General features: G+C 33.3%; 4 protein-coding genes across 4 annotated transcripts; 2 read left to right on the top strand and 2 right to left on the bottom strand.

The window, feature by feature from the left end:
• Positions 1-2,504: 2,504 nt before the first annotated feature.
• Positions 2,505-4,839, top strand: LOC122605320. Its single transcript, XM_043778244.1, has 3 exons — positions 2,505-2,948; positions 3,459-3,836; positions 4,039-4,839. Exons 1-3 carry the CDS (start codon positions 2,616-2,618, stop codon positions 4,660-4,662), a joined length of 1,335 nt encoding a protein of 444 aa, XP_043634179.1. The 5' UTR covers positions 2,505-2,615; the 3' UTR covers positions 4,663-4,839.
• A 720-nt stretch (positions 4,840-5,559) lies between these two features.
• Positions 5,560-6,323, top strand: LOC122603944 (18.5 kDa class I heat shock protein-like). Its single transcript, XM_043776809.1, has one exon. The coding sequence runs from the start codon at positions 5,665-5,667 to the stop codon at positions 6,160-6,162; it is 498 nt and encodes a 165-aa protein (XP_043632744.1). The 5' UTR covers positions 5,560-5,664; the 3' UTR covers positions 6,163-6,323.
• A 1,622-nt stretch (positions 6,324-7,945) lies between these two features.
• On the bottom strand, positions 7,946-14,257 carry LOC122602624 (17.8 kDa class I heat shock protein-like). Its single transcript, XM_043775219.1, has 2 exons — positions 14,120-14,257; positions 7,946-8,571 (listed from the first exon to the last, which is right to left on the bottom strand). The coding sequence occupies exon 2, from the start codon at positions 8,552-8,554 to the stop codon at positions 8,081-8,083; it is 474 nt and encodes a 157-aa protein (XP_043631154.1). The 5' UTR covers positions 8,555-8,571; positions 14,120-14,257; the 3' UTR covers positions 7,946-8,080.
• LOC122602625 (17.8 kDa class I heat shock protein-like) lies at positions 13,454-14,121 on the bottom strand. The gene has a single exon (XM_043775220.1). The coding sequence runs from the start codon at positions 14,100-14,102 to the stop codon at positions 13,629-13,631; it is 474 nt and encodes a 157-aa protein (XP_043631155.1). The 5' UTR covers positions 14,103-14,121; the 3' UTR covers positions 13,454-13,628.
• Positions 14,258-16,360: the final 2,103 nt, after the last annotated feature.

Raw genomic sequence — 16,360 nt, 5'->3', positions numbered from 1 at the left:
CGGCTAAGGCATTTGGCTATCACACTCTATGACCTATCACCTTGTATGACCAATCACACTTTATGACCTATCACCTTACTATCTCAACGCGCAGATACTGTTCTCATATAATTGAATGCTTCAGTATAGTAGCTGAATTCTCTAGCTTCCGTCCTTAATTTCAACCGATTCCAACCCCACCTCTTAACTCCAACTATTGTTGTCGAACGTACTCTTAATCTCCCAACTTTTTAAGCACATTTTTTTTTCTAATAAAGTTGATACGTGTGCGGTGTGTCTTAATAAGTCCTTGAAAAACCCATTAGAAGGGTACCATACATTAAAACAACCCCAAATATGTCGTGTAAGAAGCTGTTGTTGATCCCGTTATAAAATAATTGAAGAGATGAAAAGTTTAACAAAATATATATCATAAATATTAACTACTATAATATTTAAGATGTAAAAGTGATTAAATATATAAGATATGTGTTAATTAAATATTTTGTCAGGGTAACGATAAATAGTAAATTTTCAATATTGAAAATGTGTCACTTTTCAACAAAATAGTTTAAATTTGAAATACTAGTTTTAGATAAAGTCTAAATAATTTGTAAGCAAATAAATTAAGAAGTTTGATATATTTTATTAGACCGGAGTGTTCTTTTTTTTTTTTTAAGGTTTGAACTACTCGCAACGGAGAGTTTAACATATGTTGTTTTAATCGGTTTTGTGTTAGAGAGCCCCTTCACCTTTAATACGTAGTAGGAGGAAAAACCCCAACTGAACTGCTCGAAGACACAACATTTAATTGTGATAAAAATATTTTCCCTATGCAGGACTCAAACTTGTTTCACTTAAAGACTTTATTTGTGAAATTTCTTGAGCTGTCTTTCCCATATCTCGAACTCAAGCATGTAAAGTTGGTACTAAACCAATGAGTTATAATATGAAGTATGATAGTAGTTTTTATGTATAAAATTTTTACTATGTATAATCGTGGAGGCTGGAAATAACAAAAATTGTACTAAAAGCTAGTCCAAACTTGGGGATCATCTTACTGAATGATTGAACCCCAGTTTTTTTATTCATTTTAGTTCTCTCGCAGTCAATGTTAGGTCAATATGGAGTTTTTAGATGGTGCTTTATGATGTAAATTATGTATATACACACGTAAATCTAAGACTACTGTGCTTTTTACCTATATTCTTTTGGGAATATAACTTTCTGGCTTTAAAAAAAAAAAGCTAATCCTAACACTAATTAGATGAGCATTACTGAATTTCTAATGTTTTTTAGAAGTTTGCTAGCTTTTATACTGTAATACAACAATGAAAACTAACATGCGGGATGAAACATGAAAGGGTAAAACAAAATACCAAAGTATTAACAAATGCTTTGTAGTTATGCACATATGTCGAACAAACTTTCACCCATTATTAATCTTATAATTTGCAAATCAACCAATTTTGAAATTTGATATCTTATTTACAATACCTCTATATTGACACAATTTGATTTGTTATAAAATACCGGTCAAGAGCTACAAAGCCGACTAAATTATTAGTGTATTATATTCCATTATAGTTTTCCAAAAAGATATGCGTTATAAACATTGATGAGATAGTTGAATACTTGAATATGAAAAGGCTATATTATATTGTAGATAACTATATTATATAACTAGCTAATGAAACCGCATATTATGCGGGTAACTTGGTGTTAAAATTAGAGTTTGTTTATAAATTATAATATATAAATCACATGTATTATATTAAAAATCTGATGATAAGTTGATTATTCATTTCTCAAACTTTAACTCCAAAATAAAATTACAATAATAAATTTTAATCCACAAATTTGTTTTCTATTTTAATATCAAGTTATCAACCTTTTGATAACACTTAACATTTCACTTAAGTTACAATGACATCGAAAGAAAAAAAATAGTTATATAATTTTAAAAAAATACTTTGAAAAATTTAATTAATTATACGGGTTTTGATTTTTAGTTTCTATTCCTCCTAAATAATTAAGTAAAATAAAAATTTTCCATTAACTAAAACTTTATTATCTCATAACATATATCGATTCAGTTCACTAATTTTGATTTAGTTTACATGCTGGTAAGTAATAAGATCGAATGTATGTATGTTATTCAATTATTATCTCATAACAGTACGACACCACCAACCCCAAGTGTTGGAGGCTGAAAAACACAACTATATATTAAACTTTATTTATCATGCATAGACCATCTCGTTAATATTTTATATGATTATTTTTCTAATAAAAAATATTTGGTACCATATAAAAAAGTTAATAATAAAAATATTTGGGAAGAAAAGAAAACTATTTTTTGGCGAAGGGGGTGAGACAAATAAAGAAGAAAGAGAAAAAAAGAGTAAGCGTGCGGACACGACATGACACATAAGAAATAGTTTGCACGTTATGAAACGGCCTATGGTCGGTTGGTCCATTCATTCATTCTCTACCCCTATAATATAATATATCCCCTTCCATTCCATCTTTTCCCTAATCCCTTCGAATACAATTCACTCTCCCTCCCTCGTTTCCCACTTCATTCATTCGCTTTCTCTCATTCTCTAATAATAATCATTCTCCAAAAACAAACAATGAGAACTTTATGCCCAAACTTAGACAATGAAGACGCACTTGAAACTGTTCTCGAAGTTCCAATACCCGAAGAAAGCTTTGATCATAGCTATGAGACTAATAATAATTATAAGATGAGCAATTCCTGGCAAACCATGAAATCTTGGATGAAACCACATTCCAATAATAATAATAATGATCATCAAAAACGCCACTCCTTTCCTGATTTTGGTGGCCGAGACGCTGAAATCCAGCTTTTGCTTGGAGTCGTTGGGGCTCCTCTTGTCCCTCTTCCCATTTCTTCTGCTGGTCATTCCACTATCACCAAACCTGTCATTCAAGATAATCCTATCGTAAGTCTCTCTCTAGCTCTCTCTTTTTTTATGATTACTTGTCTTAATTAAAACAATTCTTAATTAAATAACTTTGTTACTAGTAATTTACCAAAAAGATTTGTTAATGATTATATTTACCATAAATTAGTTATGTAATTTAGGTAACTATTAAATAACAGTTTTTGAATATGACTAATGATAATCACGAACAAATCTTGTTCATAATTATCATCTAATGATGTGTTAGGCTAGCTAGTTGTAAACAGGACAATTTTGGTACATCAAACATGTGTTTTGGTCTGTTAGTTAATAAAAAAAAGTAGATAGTAATTTTAATATGTATGCGTGTACAACATAGTGGTTAAAAAACATTCTTAATTGTTACATCAATATGTGTTTTGGCCCGGTAGTTAAACAAAGTACTTTTGTTATGGTTTTTTGTTAATTTTTTTTTTTTAGTAAGTTAAGATTATAATCTTGTAGGGTGTTTTCATTGGTGTTGATGAAGTATAAATTTGACTTATATAGGAATCTTCAATGGCTAAATACATCGTGCAACAATACATAGCAGCCGCGGGTGGTGAAAAGGCTTTAAACAGAGTTGACAGTATGTACGCCGTAGGGAAGGTGAAGATGGTGGCGACAGAGTTCACCACCGGAGACGGAATAACCATGAGCTGCGGTGGTGTCAAAGCCGTGAAACCCAAGAGCGTGAAAAATGGTGGTGGTGAAATGGGCGGGTTTGTGTTATGGCAAAAAAGGCCAGACTTATGGTCCTTAGAACTGGTTGTTTCCGGTTTCAAGATCAGCGCTGGAAGTGACGGGAAGGTGGCCTGGCGTCAGACACCGTGGCATCATTCTCATGCTTCTAGAGGCCCGCCTAGACCTCTTCGTCGTTCTTTACAGGTACAAATTACATTTAGCAAATTTGAGTCTTAGTCAAACTTTTGACTTTTGATCAAAGAAAATAAGGGGTCTAATTTTTCCAAGAGTGGGACCTATGTCAATAGTGGAGCACGTCTTTAAATGTCTTAGCTGCTAATTGTTTACTTTTTTGGTTAATGAAAGTCAATTTTGTGCTAAAAAGGTCAATTCTTGATTTTGACAGGGTCTGGATCCAAAGTCAACGGCTAATTTGTTCACAAATTCAATTTGTATCGGAGAGAAGAATGTTAATGGAGAAGACTGCTTTGTGCTAAAGCTTGAGGCAGATGTTTCAGCTCTAAAAGTGAGAAGCAGCAACAATGTGGAAATCATGAAGCATACAATTTGGGGGTATTTTAGTCAGCGGACCGGCCTTTTGTACCAGCTTAAAGACTCGCACCTAATTAAAATCAGAAGCTCTGGAAGTGATAGTGTGTTTTGGGAGACTACCATGGAGTCGCTAATCCAAGATTATCGGACCATCGAAGGGGTTAACATAGCTTATGGTGGTCAAACAACTGTTTCATTGTTTAGGTTTGGCGAGGACTCAGAAAGTCATTCACACACGAAAATGGAGGAGGTTTGGACCATTGAGGAAGTTGATTTTAATATCAAGGGTCTTACAATGGACTGTTTCTTGCCTCCAAGTGACTTAAAGAAAGAGGAAGATCAACCAATGGTTCACTCTAAAGGAGGTGAAAAGTTTACCGGAATCACCAGGTTGACCTCCAAGAGCCGAGGGAACTCTACAAGGTTTGGTGCTCCTAAGATTGTGGCGGTTGATTCCAACGATTTCGGTGACTTGTGACGTAAAGTCTGTCTAATAATGTCACCCTATGTACATATGATATCTTACAAGTTGTATAATATACTAGTTATAGTGAATCGTTTGAGCTTATATGTGCTCTTAGACGATCTTATAGAGGATATTAGTCGGATATCTTTTTTTATTTACATATCATAACCAAATGGTTACCTACTTTAATGCAACATTTATTTTGCTACAAATATGGTTACCATGATCAATAGATGTGATAAGTTAGTTAAATACTTAAACAAGAAGGGTAGGATGTGAGTTGTTAGCCCTTTTGAGCTATCAATTAGTAGACAAAGAAATGAGAATTCCTAATGATGATGCAAAACCAAGTTAATACTCAATGCAAGTAATTTGAAAAAACAATAGATTAATATTGGATAATGTCTTTTGCTTACATAGTTTAGTAATCCTCGAAATAAGGTTCTTATTCTTTCGTGTATTCTACGGTGTGCTTTGGAAGTCAAAGTTAGATAAAGATTATGGCCGTCTTAAGGGTGGAGCTCTTTTGCATCCTCATTTTACACATTAAATTCCGTCAACTCCGGTATGAGATCCAGATTGATTTAGAATCGATTACTTTGATATTATGGTGTTACTGATTGTTTAACTTGTTAAGGTATTGTGAATATTGTTTTACTTAGTTTAGTGATTCAAAAGTCTGAACTTCTAACCAAACCTTTCATAAAATTGTTGTCCGAACTATTTGGACTAGATTCATTAAGTTACTTATAATTAAAACATAAATGGGCTTAAGACATTAGCAAGCCCAATGGCCTTTTATCAAGCAGCTCTAAGAAGAAAAGAAGAATCCAGAAACCTCCCTCCCCCCAAATATCTCGAGAACCTTCAAGACATAATCCAAAAACAGTTATATAAACCAGTGAACCCCTTTTTCAATCAGACCATACAAATTTCATTTCTAAAAATCATAAAAAAAAAATAAAATACTTTACTAAATCCCAAATATCAAATCAACGATTCAAACTCGAAACGATGTCGATCGTTCCAAACTTCTTCGGTAACCGTCGATCAAACGTTTTCGACCCATTCTCGCTCGACGTATGGGACCCATTCGACGGCTTCCCATTCCCATTCCCAACCAACAACAACTTCAATTCCCTTGCCAACCGGGTCGGATCGTCCGAAACCTCATCATTCGCGAGCGCCAACATCGACTGGAAAGAAACCCCCGACGCACACGTGTTCAAGGCCGACGTGCCAGGGCTCAAAAAGGAAGAGGTGAAAGTCCAAGTGGAAGATGATCGGGTGCTGCAGATCAGCGGAGAGAGGAACAAGGAGAGTGAAGAAAAGGGTGACACGTGGCATAGGGTTGAGAGAAGCAGTGGCAAGTTTATGAGGAGGTTTAAGTTGCCGGAGAACGCGAAAGTGGATGAGGTTAAGGCTGCAATGGAGAATGGTGTGTTGACTGTTACTGTGCCCAAAATTGAAGTTAAGAAACGTGATGTCAAATCTATTCAGATTTCTGGTTGATTTCGTGCTTATTTTCGATATCATGACTGCCTGCTTTTTGAATAAATTGTTCGTGTTTATGAAATATGATGGTGTGGTTTTAGCTGTGAATTAGGTTTTTCAAGCTGTACTGGCCTTTTGTGAAATAAAATTAATCTACTACTCACCAGTTGCTATCTAAATATTCCTGTTTTGCATTATTATTATTATTATTATCCTGTTTTAAGTTCTGTTTTACTTATTATTATTATCCTGTTTTAAGTTCTGTTTTACTTGATTCATTTGGTATGAGATGACATAAAGATACAATTAGGACCTGATTGATCATGGAATCACTATAAATAATCATCTATCGCTTTAGTATTAGAACCACAAATTGCATTTACTACGCTTGAAATTTAATGATTGAAGCTCCAAGGCAATAGTTGCAAAACAAGTTCACCGGGTTGTTGGTTCCATAGTTGGGAGTTAGATAAATTTCAATGTGTGAAAAGTGTTAACAATGCTAAAACATTCATGTGTTCATATTGGTGTTTAATAATATTGGTGTTACCAAAGAGGACCTATGCAGAAATGGATTTTATGGATATTTCGATATTCAGGGTATAAAGGAACATAATATACGGGTGTGTATATTTGCTCTGTAATTGTTTTGGGCTACTTTTGGCACTGCAATTTCAAATCGAATCAATTTGTGTTTCTTAGCATTGTGTTGTTCATGTCTTGTGCATTCCTAAAATGCTTTGTTGATAACCAGATAGCCTGGAAACTAGTCTTTGTCTGAAAAACAACCCGTCAATATGTTGGGTCCGTTTTGCTGAATGGATAAGTTATGTTTGGCAGTTTGGGGGATGAGTATGCCTAATTAACAATCTAATTAACTTGAAGTTGGGTTTTATCTGACACCAATTGCCACCAATAAAGATATAACTTTTCATTGGTCAGTAGTATAAACTCTTTCGAATGATTTTCTAATTAACTTTTTATCTTGGATTTTAGATATGGAAGAAGTCGAAAATAGATTTTTATAATTGATAAAAGCCAAAAGATGTTGTTTATTTTTTTAAAAATAGTTATCATATTTGATTTCTAAATTTAAAATTCATGTAAAGTTTGTTGCTAGTTTATACTTTATGCAAAAATTAAAGGCTCAAAGTGTTTTTTGCAAAAATTAAAGGCTCAAGTGTCTCTTAATGAAAGTTGCACACAACAGCTAGGCGAGGTATATGGGTTTTTACATTACTACTTTTTTCTTCAAATGCATATTCGAGGCTGTCCGTTTGATGATTCGAGTTATCTTTTTGTTGTTGTTTAGATTGGTATATTTTTACTTCCATGTATGAAGTGCAGGATTACAAGTTTTGGGCGGGTTTTGCCATTGTTCTGCACAAATACGGAGATCTGCTCACAACTGTTAGTATGGTGGTGTTTTTTTTCCAAAGAATATTGAGTGATTGATGTTTGTAATTTAACTATGTTGCAAGACTACTAACTTTGAGCAATTGGGTCATGTAAATTACTTATGAATGAATGATACAAGTTGCATTCTTGAGTAATTGAGTTATGGATTAATAGAGGCTTTTTTATTGGAAGCTCAACACTAGGCTTAGAATTTTCTATCTTGTAGATGATGGTTTGGTTACTTAAAACTACGTAGGAGTTGAGTAGGGCTGTTATTAATTGTTTAATAGAATGAAACCACTAGTGATGCATACATTACTCTTCATCAACTTTGCCTATTTGTACAATGATAATCAAATTTATTTGATCTGCCTACTTAACAAGGGTTGATTAGCTCGTATTATTAAACAAAAAATAATAAGAAACTTCTTTTATTCAAGCCAAAACCACAAATAGCGTACAAGCATATAAGCTTACAAAACACACATCAACAAACCAGTACATTATCTCATAACAAACCTCATTTTCCAAAGACTGATTAGCCGGAGATATCAATGGACTTGATTTCTGGCTTCTTGACCTCCTCCTTTGGCACGGTCACGGTAAGCACCCCATTCTCCATGGTAGCCTTGACTTGATCCATTTTCGCATTCTCGGGCAGCCTGAACCTTCTAAAGAACTTGCCAGAGCTTCTCTCGACCCGGTGCCACTTGTCATTCTTCTCTTCATTTTCTTTGCTCCTCTCACCGCTAATTTGCAACACCCTTCCTTCCTCAACCTCCACCTTCACTTCTTCCTTCTTCAGCCCGGGTACATCCGCCTTGAACACATGAGCTTCCGGTGTCTCTTTCCAGTCAATTTTGGCATTTGCGATCGCTGAGGTTTCTTGCGAAAACTCGGGAAGGTTGCTGAGGGTGCTGGAGATGCCCTGAAAGGGGTCCCAGATGTCTAGGGAGAATGGGTCGAACACATTGCTCCTCCTGCCGCTTAAGAAACTTGGAATGATCGACATGTTTTCAAAGATATGATTTACACTTGATCGTTTTCAAAGTTGAGACAATATATCTTATTTGTTTTGTGATGAAACAAATGTGATGAGAGAGTAGGCATTTATAGAAGGAAAAGAATGATGGAATTGTAGTTTCTAGGCTTGTCTTGAAGAAGCTTGAACAGAGCAGATAATGACTTCTCAAAACTTCCAGAGCGTGCATTGACCCGGGTCCAGAATACAACATCCATCTGGGCTCCTTTATTAGGCCCAATATACAGTGAACAATTGTTTTTGGCCACTTGGCCGGTATGCTATGCAATATGCATTACACGAAGACTTTCAAAAAAAAATCTACAACAATCCACTCGCACAAACATGAAGAGTAGTACTTGAACTCAAATAGGTTCTCCAGGATCAAAGACTCACCAAGACGATTGACCAAAATATATTAATATTAGTTACCAAACCATGTTTAACATGACGATTCCCTAAGCGTAGTCATAAACGATGATGTATTAAATTCTAAGTAACAAACTAGTCAGATCTCCTGTCGGAAAATTACCCTAATACATTAAGAAAAGAAATAGAAATAATAATAACCATGCATTGTAGAAACTCCTTAAGCTTAATTATAATTTCTTCTGCATCAGATTCTCCACACACCATCAGGACATACAACAGCAAAAACAACTGATTGTCTCTACGAAACGACCACACTTGTATCTTTCTTCCTACATCTAATTTCTCCTTGTTATCTATTGCAAGGTTGTACCAGTTGGCGATCACCGCATAACATTTAGACATTTAGTGCCTCCATTTATAAAATACTCTGTATATTTAAATCTATATACTACTTTATGATAATTGTAGACTCTCAACACAAACTTTGAAATTAAATATAGCTATCGATAAATAGATGAGAGAAAAGTACATAAAACAAGTTTAGATGAACAAACAACAAGCTTAAAATAAGTAAATAACTAATCTGTACATAGAACCAAAGATGAGTGAAAATTAATAAAGTGATCAGCCAATTTCTGGAGTACCTTTTCAATACCTTGATAAAGCGAAATGTCTTTCACTTTACTGTAAGCTTAACTTGACCAGGAGGAGTGATGGGATACGAGATACTAACCTTATTACGAGGTATTCTCTTCAAACGTTCAAAATTGACAGTGAGTAATTTTGGAGCATAAACTTGTATGTCCATCGACCCTTCCACACACACTCGTATGGTCAACCTCTTCAATGAAGCACTTGTGATAACGAAACTCTCCTTGCCCGGAAAAAGAAATTCCAATGGTCATTTTCTCAAGAAAAGGGAATTTCAAGTTGATAGTGTTGAAAAAAGAGTCGTCCATGAAAACACCAGTTATGTACAAGTGTGTCACGCATGCTCCTATTGCATCCAAGTTGAAGGGCAGAGGCCTATCCCTACTCCATGAAGAGGATGCTGAGCTGCTGTAATGAAACAACTCAAGACAGGGGACATCGTCGATTTCCAAAAAAATGTCCTCTTCACTTGTAAATATTTCCAATTCCCCAAGAAAACAAGGATTTTTAAACTTGATGATTTTAAAGCCCCTACAATAGAAAAGCTTAATCTTCTTAAGCAAGCAGCAAGTAGACAATAAGTTATTAAGTACTTGTTCACTTATGTTCACACGCGTCAAGTCTAGCACACGAAGGGAAAGAAAGGAAAGTGGTGGACTAAAACCGGCAACTCAAGTGCCAAGTACATACTTCTTGTCAGAATCCGGCAATGCCATTGCCGGCTACAAAACGTGGCAGCATGGCTGTTCAAGCAATCGAAAGGATTTACATGTTAGGCATAATCCGGCTTTCTAATTGCGGGGTTGAAGTGAAAAAGGATGAATGTGGCACTTAATGCTATACTTGACTACTTGTTTTGCAAACTTTTGAAGACAAAAACTTGTTTTGCAAATGTCGGGGCATATACGCCCATTTTTGGGAAAAAGTTCAAAGTTAGGGAGTGATGACCAACTTCTTATAAACTCAATGTTTCTGCTATCTTTCTTTCACTTCAAATATGGGTGGTTTAGCTTTGCTAGCTAAATATAGAGAGAGGGAAGCTGTCCGGTAAACACCAATTACATTGAATCGAATCCTACATGTTTATGGTTATTTTGTACCAGGGCAACACAAAATATAATAACTAAACAATTAGTAATGAACGAGCTAGTGTATTTAAGTTTATTATTAATTTTGAAGAAATGCAAGCAGTAACTAAACAATTACTCGTAGTATATTATTATTACTATCTAAAAAACTAAAACTAATATTCGGAAATTTATTTTACAAAAAAATTCACCATAGTAATGTTCTGTTGCCTGTTGGTAAAATCGTTTGTTGGCAAGTAACAAATTTTAAAGAACGCTCGTATTCAAGAAATAAGAATACTTACTTTAGCAAATCGACAATCACCTAAACTTATAATATAATAATAACAACAATGTTAATAAAAAAGAAAATAATAATAATAGCTAATTATACCACTAGTCTGACAAGGAGAATAAGGGTAAACTTACGATGGATAAGATTTGAAGCAAAAAACTGGACCAAGACTTGTGAAAGATGCTTGTTTAATTTAGATTTATGTGAATGTGATAACAAATTAGGTTTTCTCTTCAACACTACTCCACACCAATATCCTGTATGCTCCGGGAGCAATATGAGTTTTGAAGGCTCAAACTTTTGTAGGCCTCTTCCAGTCTTCCACTTAAAGGTAAAGGTTTAAATGGTTAATAGTCGAAAGGGTTAAAATGGAATGAGAACTACGTATTTTTTTTATTTAAGAAAATATTAATCTAACATGTTTAAAGAATTTGACATGTGGATTCCACTAATTCTCTTTTCTAATCTTACCTCCTGATTTTTTCACATGTCATCATCTTACAATTAGACACATCTTTAGGCATACCAAGTAGGTTGATTTATCATTATCTTTTTTTTTTTTATGTTTTTTAAGTGATGTGAGGCAAAAGTTAGTTTAAAATTAGACGGATAATTAATCTTTCGAATTAAATAGCCTAATAATCATTCAAACTATGAGATGATGATATATGTAAAAATCATGAGGCAAGATTAGAAAAATGAATTAGTGGATATCACATGTCATCTTTTTAATGTTTTAAGAGGATTTTAGGCTAATCTTTAAAAAGATTAATCATTTTCCTTAAAATTAAGTCTCATAGGAGCAATTTAATGTATTATCTGATGTGCTAGTTTTTTTTAGCGATTAATAAAATCAATTATCAAAGGCAAAACAATAAAAGATTGGTCACTACATGTCATCAATTACATGCATGAATACTATCACGACACCATCATACTACATTACATTGTCTAAAACGAATGAAAGTTAAAACCACACCACCATTTCCACAATAAACTTTTGTATCTTAACCTGCCCTTGATCCATATGAATAATGGTGATCGAATTTCATTTATGATCGAATCAACGGATGCTCTTTTTGAATTGAACACAACATTGTTTCTATTTCTCTATAAACACCACACAAAAAAGTAACAATAACCAAATTCATTGCTCGTTTCCAACACAACTTGCCTCTCAATTGTTGAGCTAAAATCGGAAGATCTCTAACCGACAAGAAAAATAAGCGAGCTATCCGACACCAATGTGACACATAATCAAATCCGATCATCAACTTTGCATGAGCCAGACCTGTGTTTTAAATTCTTGACCTCCAAACTACAAACCTCACACTCGAATGACGGAATATGCACATTTCTTCTAGCCAAGTTATCTTTAGTGGGCATCCTTCACAACCAAACCTGCCATGCCAAAAAGTTGACTTTGATTGGCACCCATCTATTCCAAACAAAGGTATTATTTACCCGTTGTTCAGTAGCCATTGATCAACAGCCAGATTTGATGTATTCGTTGTTTAAGAAAATCCATATTTTATGTTTTGAAATATAGAGGTTGGAAAAAAAAAGCATTTCCATTTAATTAGAATGGTGAGAAAATGTCAAAGATATTTATAAGTTTTTTTTCCATAAAATATTGTAATAAATATAAAAAGCTACGTTTCACTAAAACGTTTTGCAAGACAAGCTGAATCTTGTTTCAAGGGGGGAGGGAGTGGTTACCCCTTCCCCAATCTTTACCACTTTTCCACACCATCACTAACCAATAAAAATCTTCCATCTCAATTTTCCTCAATCTTTCCTTGTCTTTCCCAAATCACTGATGCCACTTTCCCAATCATCATTTTATTTTCATTTATTCTTAATACATAAACCTACAAACTACATATATAAAACACATTAAATAATAACGTGAATGTTAATATTAACCATAAAACTAAGATAAATATAAACAAAATATATCACATTTGAAAGAGTTAAAAAGAAAAACTTTAAATAACACGGGCAAGGTTGCGGAAGTCGCTAATCGCTCTTAGGTCGGTAGACAAGCGAGTTGGGAGTACTCGGGTGTATGCGGTGAGTACTCGGGGGTCAAAGTGGCCAGGTCAGGAAGTAATCAGAGTAATCGGTCAACTCGACATCTTACCTTGTAGAGAATACTCGGAGAGTACTCGGTTTTACTCGGTGAGTTTTACAACAGTGAGCATATGGGCCGGAAGTAAAATTTTGTATATAATGAATATAAAAATACCCACAAGTCGTCTTCTCCATTCAATCCAACCACCCCATTCTGCATCTAAAAATAATCATGATATCCTCCAACCAAAAACTTGTAAAAAAAACACACAGGTCTTCTTCGCCAATCTCTATTGCACTTCATATGTACAGATATATAGACAATTGATGAAAGGTTGAATTTTAGACATGTGTGTTTATGCGATGTTTTTTTATTCATGCCCACACAGCCACACTAGATGTATGTGCAACTAAAAAGCATATAACACAAAATTGATAATAGAAGACTTTTTTATTCAATCAAAATATCCATAAAAAGTTTAAAACATCAGTCACTTCCATACAAAACCACGATCAAGACACATAAAACTAGTACACATTATCACAAATTCACAATAATCATTGCGACATCATATACAAACCCATAGTTCCAAAACCAACTAATCAATCAGCCGGAGATATCAATGGACTTGATTTCTGGCTTCTTGACCTCCTCCTTTGGCACGGTCACGGTAAGCACCCCATTCTCCATGGTAGCCTTGACTTGATCCATTTTCGCATTCTCGGGCAGCCTGAACCTTCTAAAGAACTTGCCAGAGCTTCTCTCGACCCGGTGCCACTTGTCATTCTTCTCTTCATTTTCTTTGCTCCTCTCACCGCTAATTTGCAACACCCTTCCTTCCTCAACCTCCACCTTCACTTCTTCCTTCTTCAGCCCGGGTACATCCGCCTTGAACACATGAGCTTCCGGTGTCTCTTTCCAGTCAATTTTGGCATTTGCGATCGCTGAGGTTTCTTGCGAAAACTCGGGAAGGTTGCTGAGGGTGCTGGAGATGCCCTGAAAGGGGTCCCAGATGTCTAGGGAGAATGGGTCGAACACATTGCTCCTCCTGCCGCTTAAGAAACTTGGAATGATCGACATGTTTTCAAAGATATGATTTTTGATGATTGAATTCGGATGTTTGTAGCTGTCAGATATACTTATCAGATTATTATTTGTGTCTCTGTTATGATTAAAGTTTGATAGAAGATGGGTGTATTTATAGGATGGACAGAGTGGGATAGTAATTTCTAGGCTTTTCTTGAATAAGCTTTAAATTGAAAGGGATATATATATATGGATATTTCTGCAAGTTTCTAGAGCTCCAATCATAAAAACATTTGAGGATATAGATTTGGGCTTTTTTTTTTTTTCACTATGGGTATCCCAACCACACTTTTTGATATCCCAACTAAAATAATGTGGGACCTCATGTCTATAATGGTATATATGATATAGTAAAAAATAAACCCCCTATCATTAATAATCTGGTCGAATTATCAAAATCATGGTCGGGATACCAGACGCTTTTTTTTTTTTTTATTTAAGGCCCAACACACACTTATATGACTTATTCGAGTTATTGACTTATTGCTTGTACTAAATTAAACCTGAACGGCTGAGAGAACATAAATTACATTATTTTTATTTTTAATTTATGATAATAATAGACTACTAGTTCTAATACCCGTACAATATACGGTAATTACATAGATGGTATCATAAATAAACTCAAATATGCCTTATACATAATTCGTGTGAATGAAATAAACTATGGTTAAAATAAACCGATGATCGAAGCTAAGTTATAATAAACAGTAATGATGTATATAATACGTAGTATATGTTTAGTTAAAGTTTTGAATTTACCTTAAACTTTTACCATTACATCAAAACTGAAACTTGTAAGCACAGTGGATGACGACAAATAGTCTTGTGATTTCGGATCGTAAACTCAAAATTTTGAAGTATTCATTTTAAAAACTTATTATAAGTAATAAAAGTTGAAGAATTGAGAAAGAAAAAAAAATAATTTTCGCAATAAGAAGTAAGAACAATCAATCAAATAAGATTATAATGTGTTTTGTATTTATAAGCTAATAATTAGAGTTTTACTCTAAGTCTAAGGAAATTGAATCAATATACAATTATAAAAGTTAATTTAATAAAAATAAATAAATTAAAAATACACATGTCAATCAATAATTACGTCACGTATTGTTTCAAAAACAACTCAGTCATGTTTTAATTTATTGGTAGATTATCTTAGTATTTATGTTGTACATCTTGCTAGATGGTCTTATTTTTAATTAAATAATATTAAGTAATTTAATTAATAAATACAATTAGAAACATTGTTTGATTAGACCTCACATATATATATATATATATTTTTAAATATTGTATATCAAATTTATATTAGTGAAAGATTATCAATCTAAAACTCAAAACATATTTTAGGTATTAAATTGATAAAAATACACATGTCGACGAAGAATTACGTTACGTGTCACTCATATAACTCCTCAATGTAAATAGTTATCTCTTATATTAATAAAACAAAATTAAGATGTGTCATTTTTACTTTAAAAGAAACTTTCATAACATGTTAATGCATGATTTTGATATTTTTATGACATCCCCATAAAAAAAATAAAAGTGAACAAAATAAAAAAAAAACTTATTTTAAGATATTTTTTGGTAGATAACCAGAAAGGTTTCTATCAAAATATGAACAAATTTGTAAATCAAAATTGATTATTGTAATAGTATTTTTGAGTTAGATGTATGTTATATCAAAACATACAATATAGGTGTTCAACATAATAAAAAGTTAAATACGTTTATCGTGTTATATATTAAAAAATTCAATCTTTATCAGTTGTCCGCATAATATGCGGGTTAATTAGCTAGTAGCTATACAACTAAAAAAACTAAGTATATAAAATCTTTTATGGAATCTAGCTTTTGAAATCATAATATAAATTAATGTTTTATGAAAACTAACATTTGCATGTATATACTTGATTTAGGATTAGGATATTTATAAATGTTTACTAAATAAAATTATATGGTAAGTAAATACATAACATAACATAAAATATTATTTATACTAATTATAATATGATAAGGTAACTATTACTCGTATATACATATTTAAAACTTTATTTTCTTAAATTTTAGTGAATAAAAAAAGACACTTATCGCTTAAATATTATGACATGTGTCGATCACAAGATACATCCGATTACACTGATACAAACAATAAATGTGTAGTTAATGTATATATGATATGTACATCAGATATGTCAAAGCATAAAACATAAATATTTATATATTATAAAAATCTTTTTTATTAT

Source organism: Erigeron canadensis, chromosome 6 (genome assembly GCF_010389155.1).
Source record: "Erigeron canadensis isolate Cc75 chromosome 6, C_canadensis_v1, whole genome shotgun sequence".
In the NCBI taxonomy this organism is placed as follows: Eukaryota; Viridiplantae; Streptophyta; class Magnoliopsida; order Asterales; family Asteraceae; genus Erigeron; species Erigeron canadensis.
This window is presented reverse-complemented; position numbering and strand designations above follow the sequence as displayed.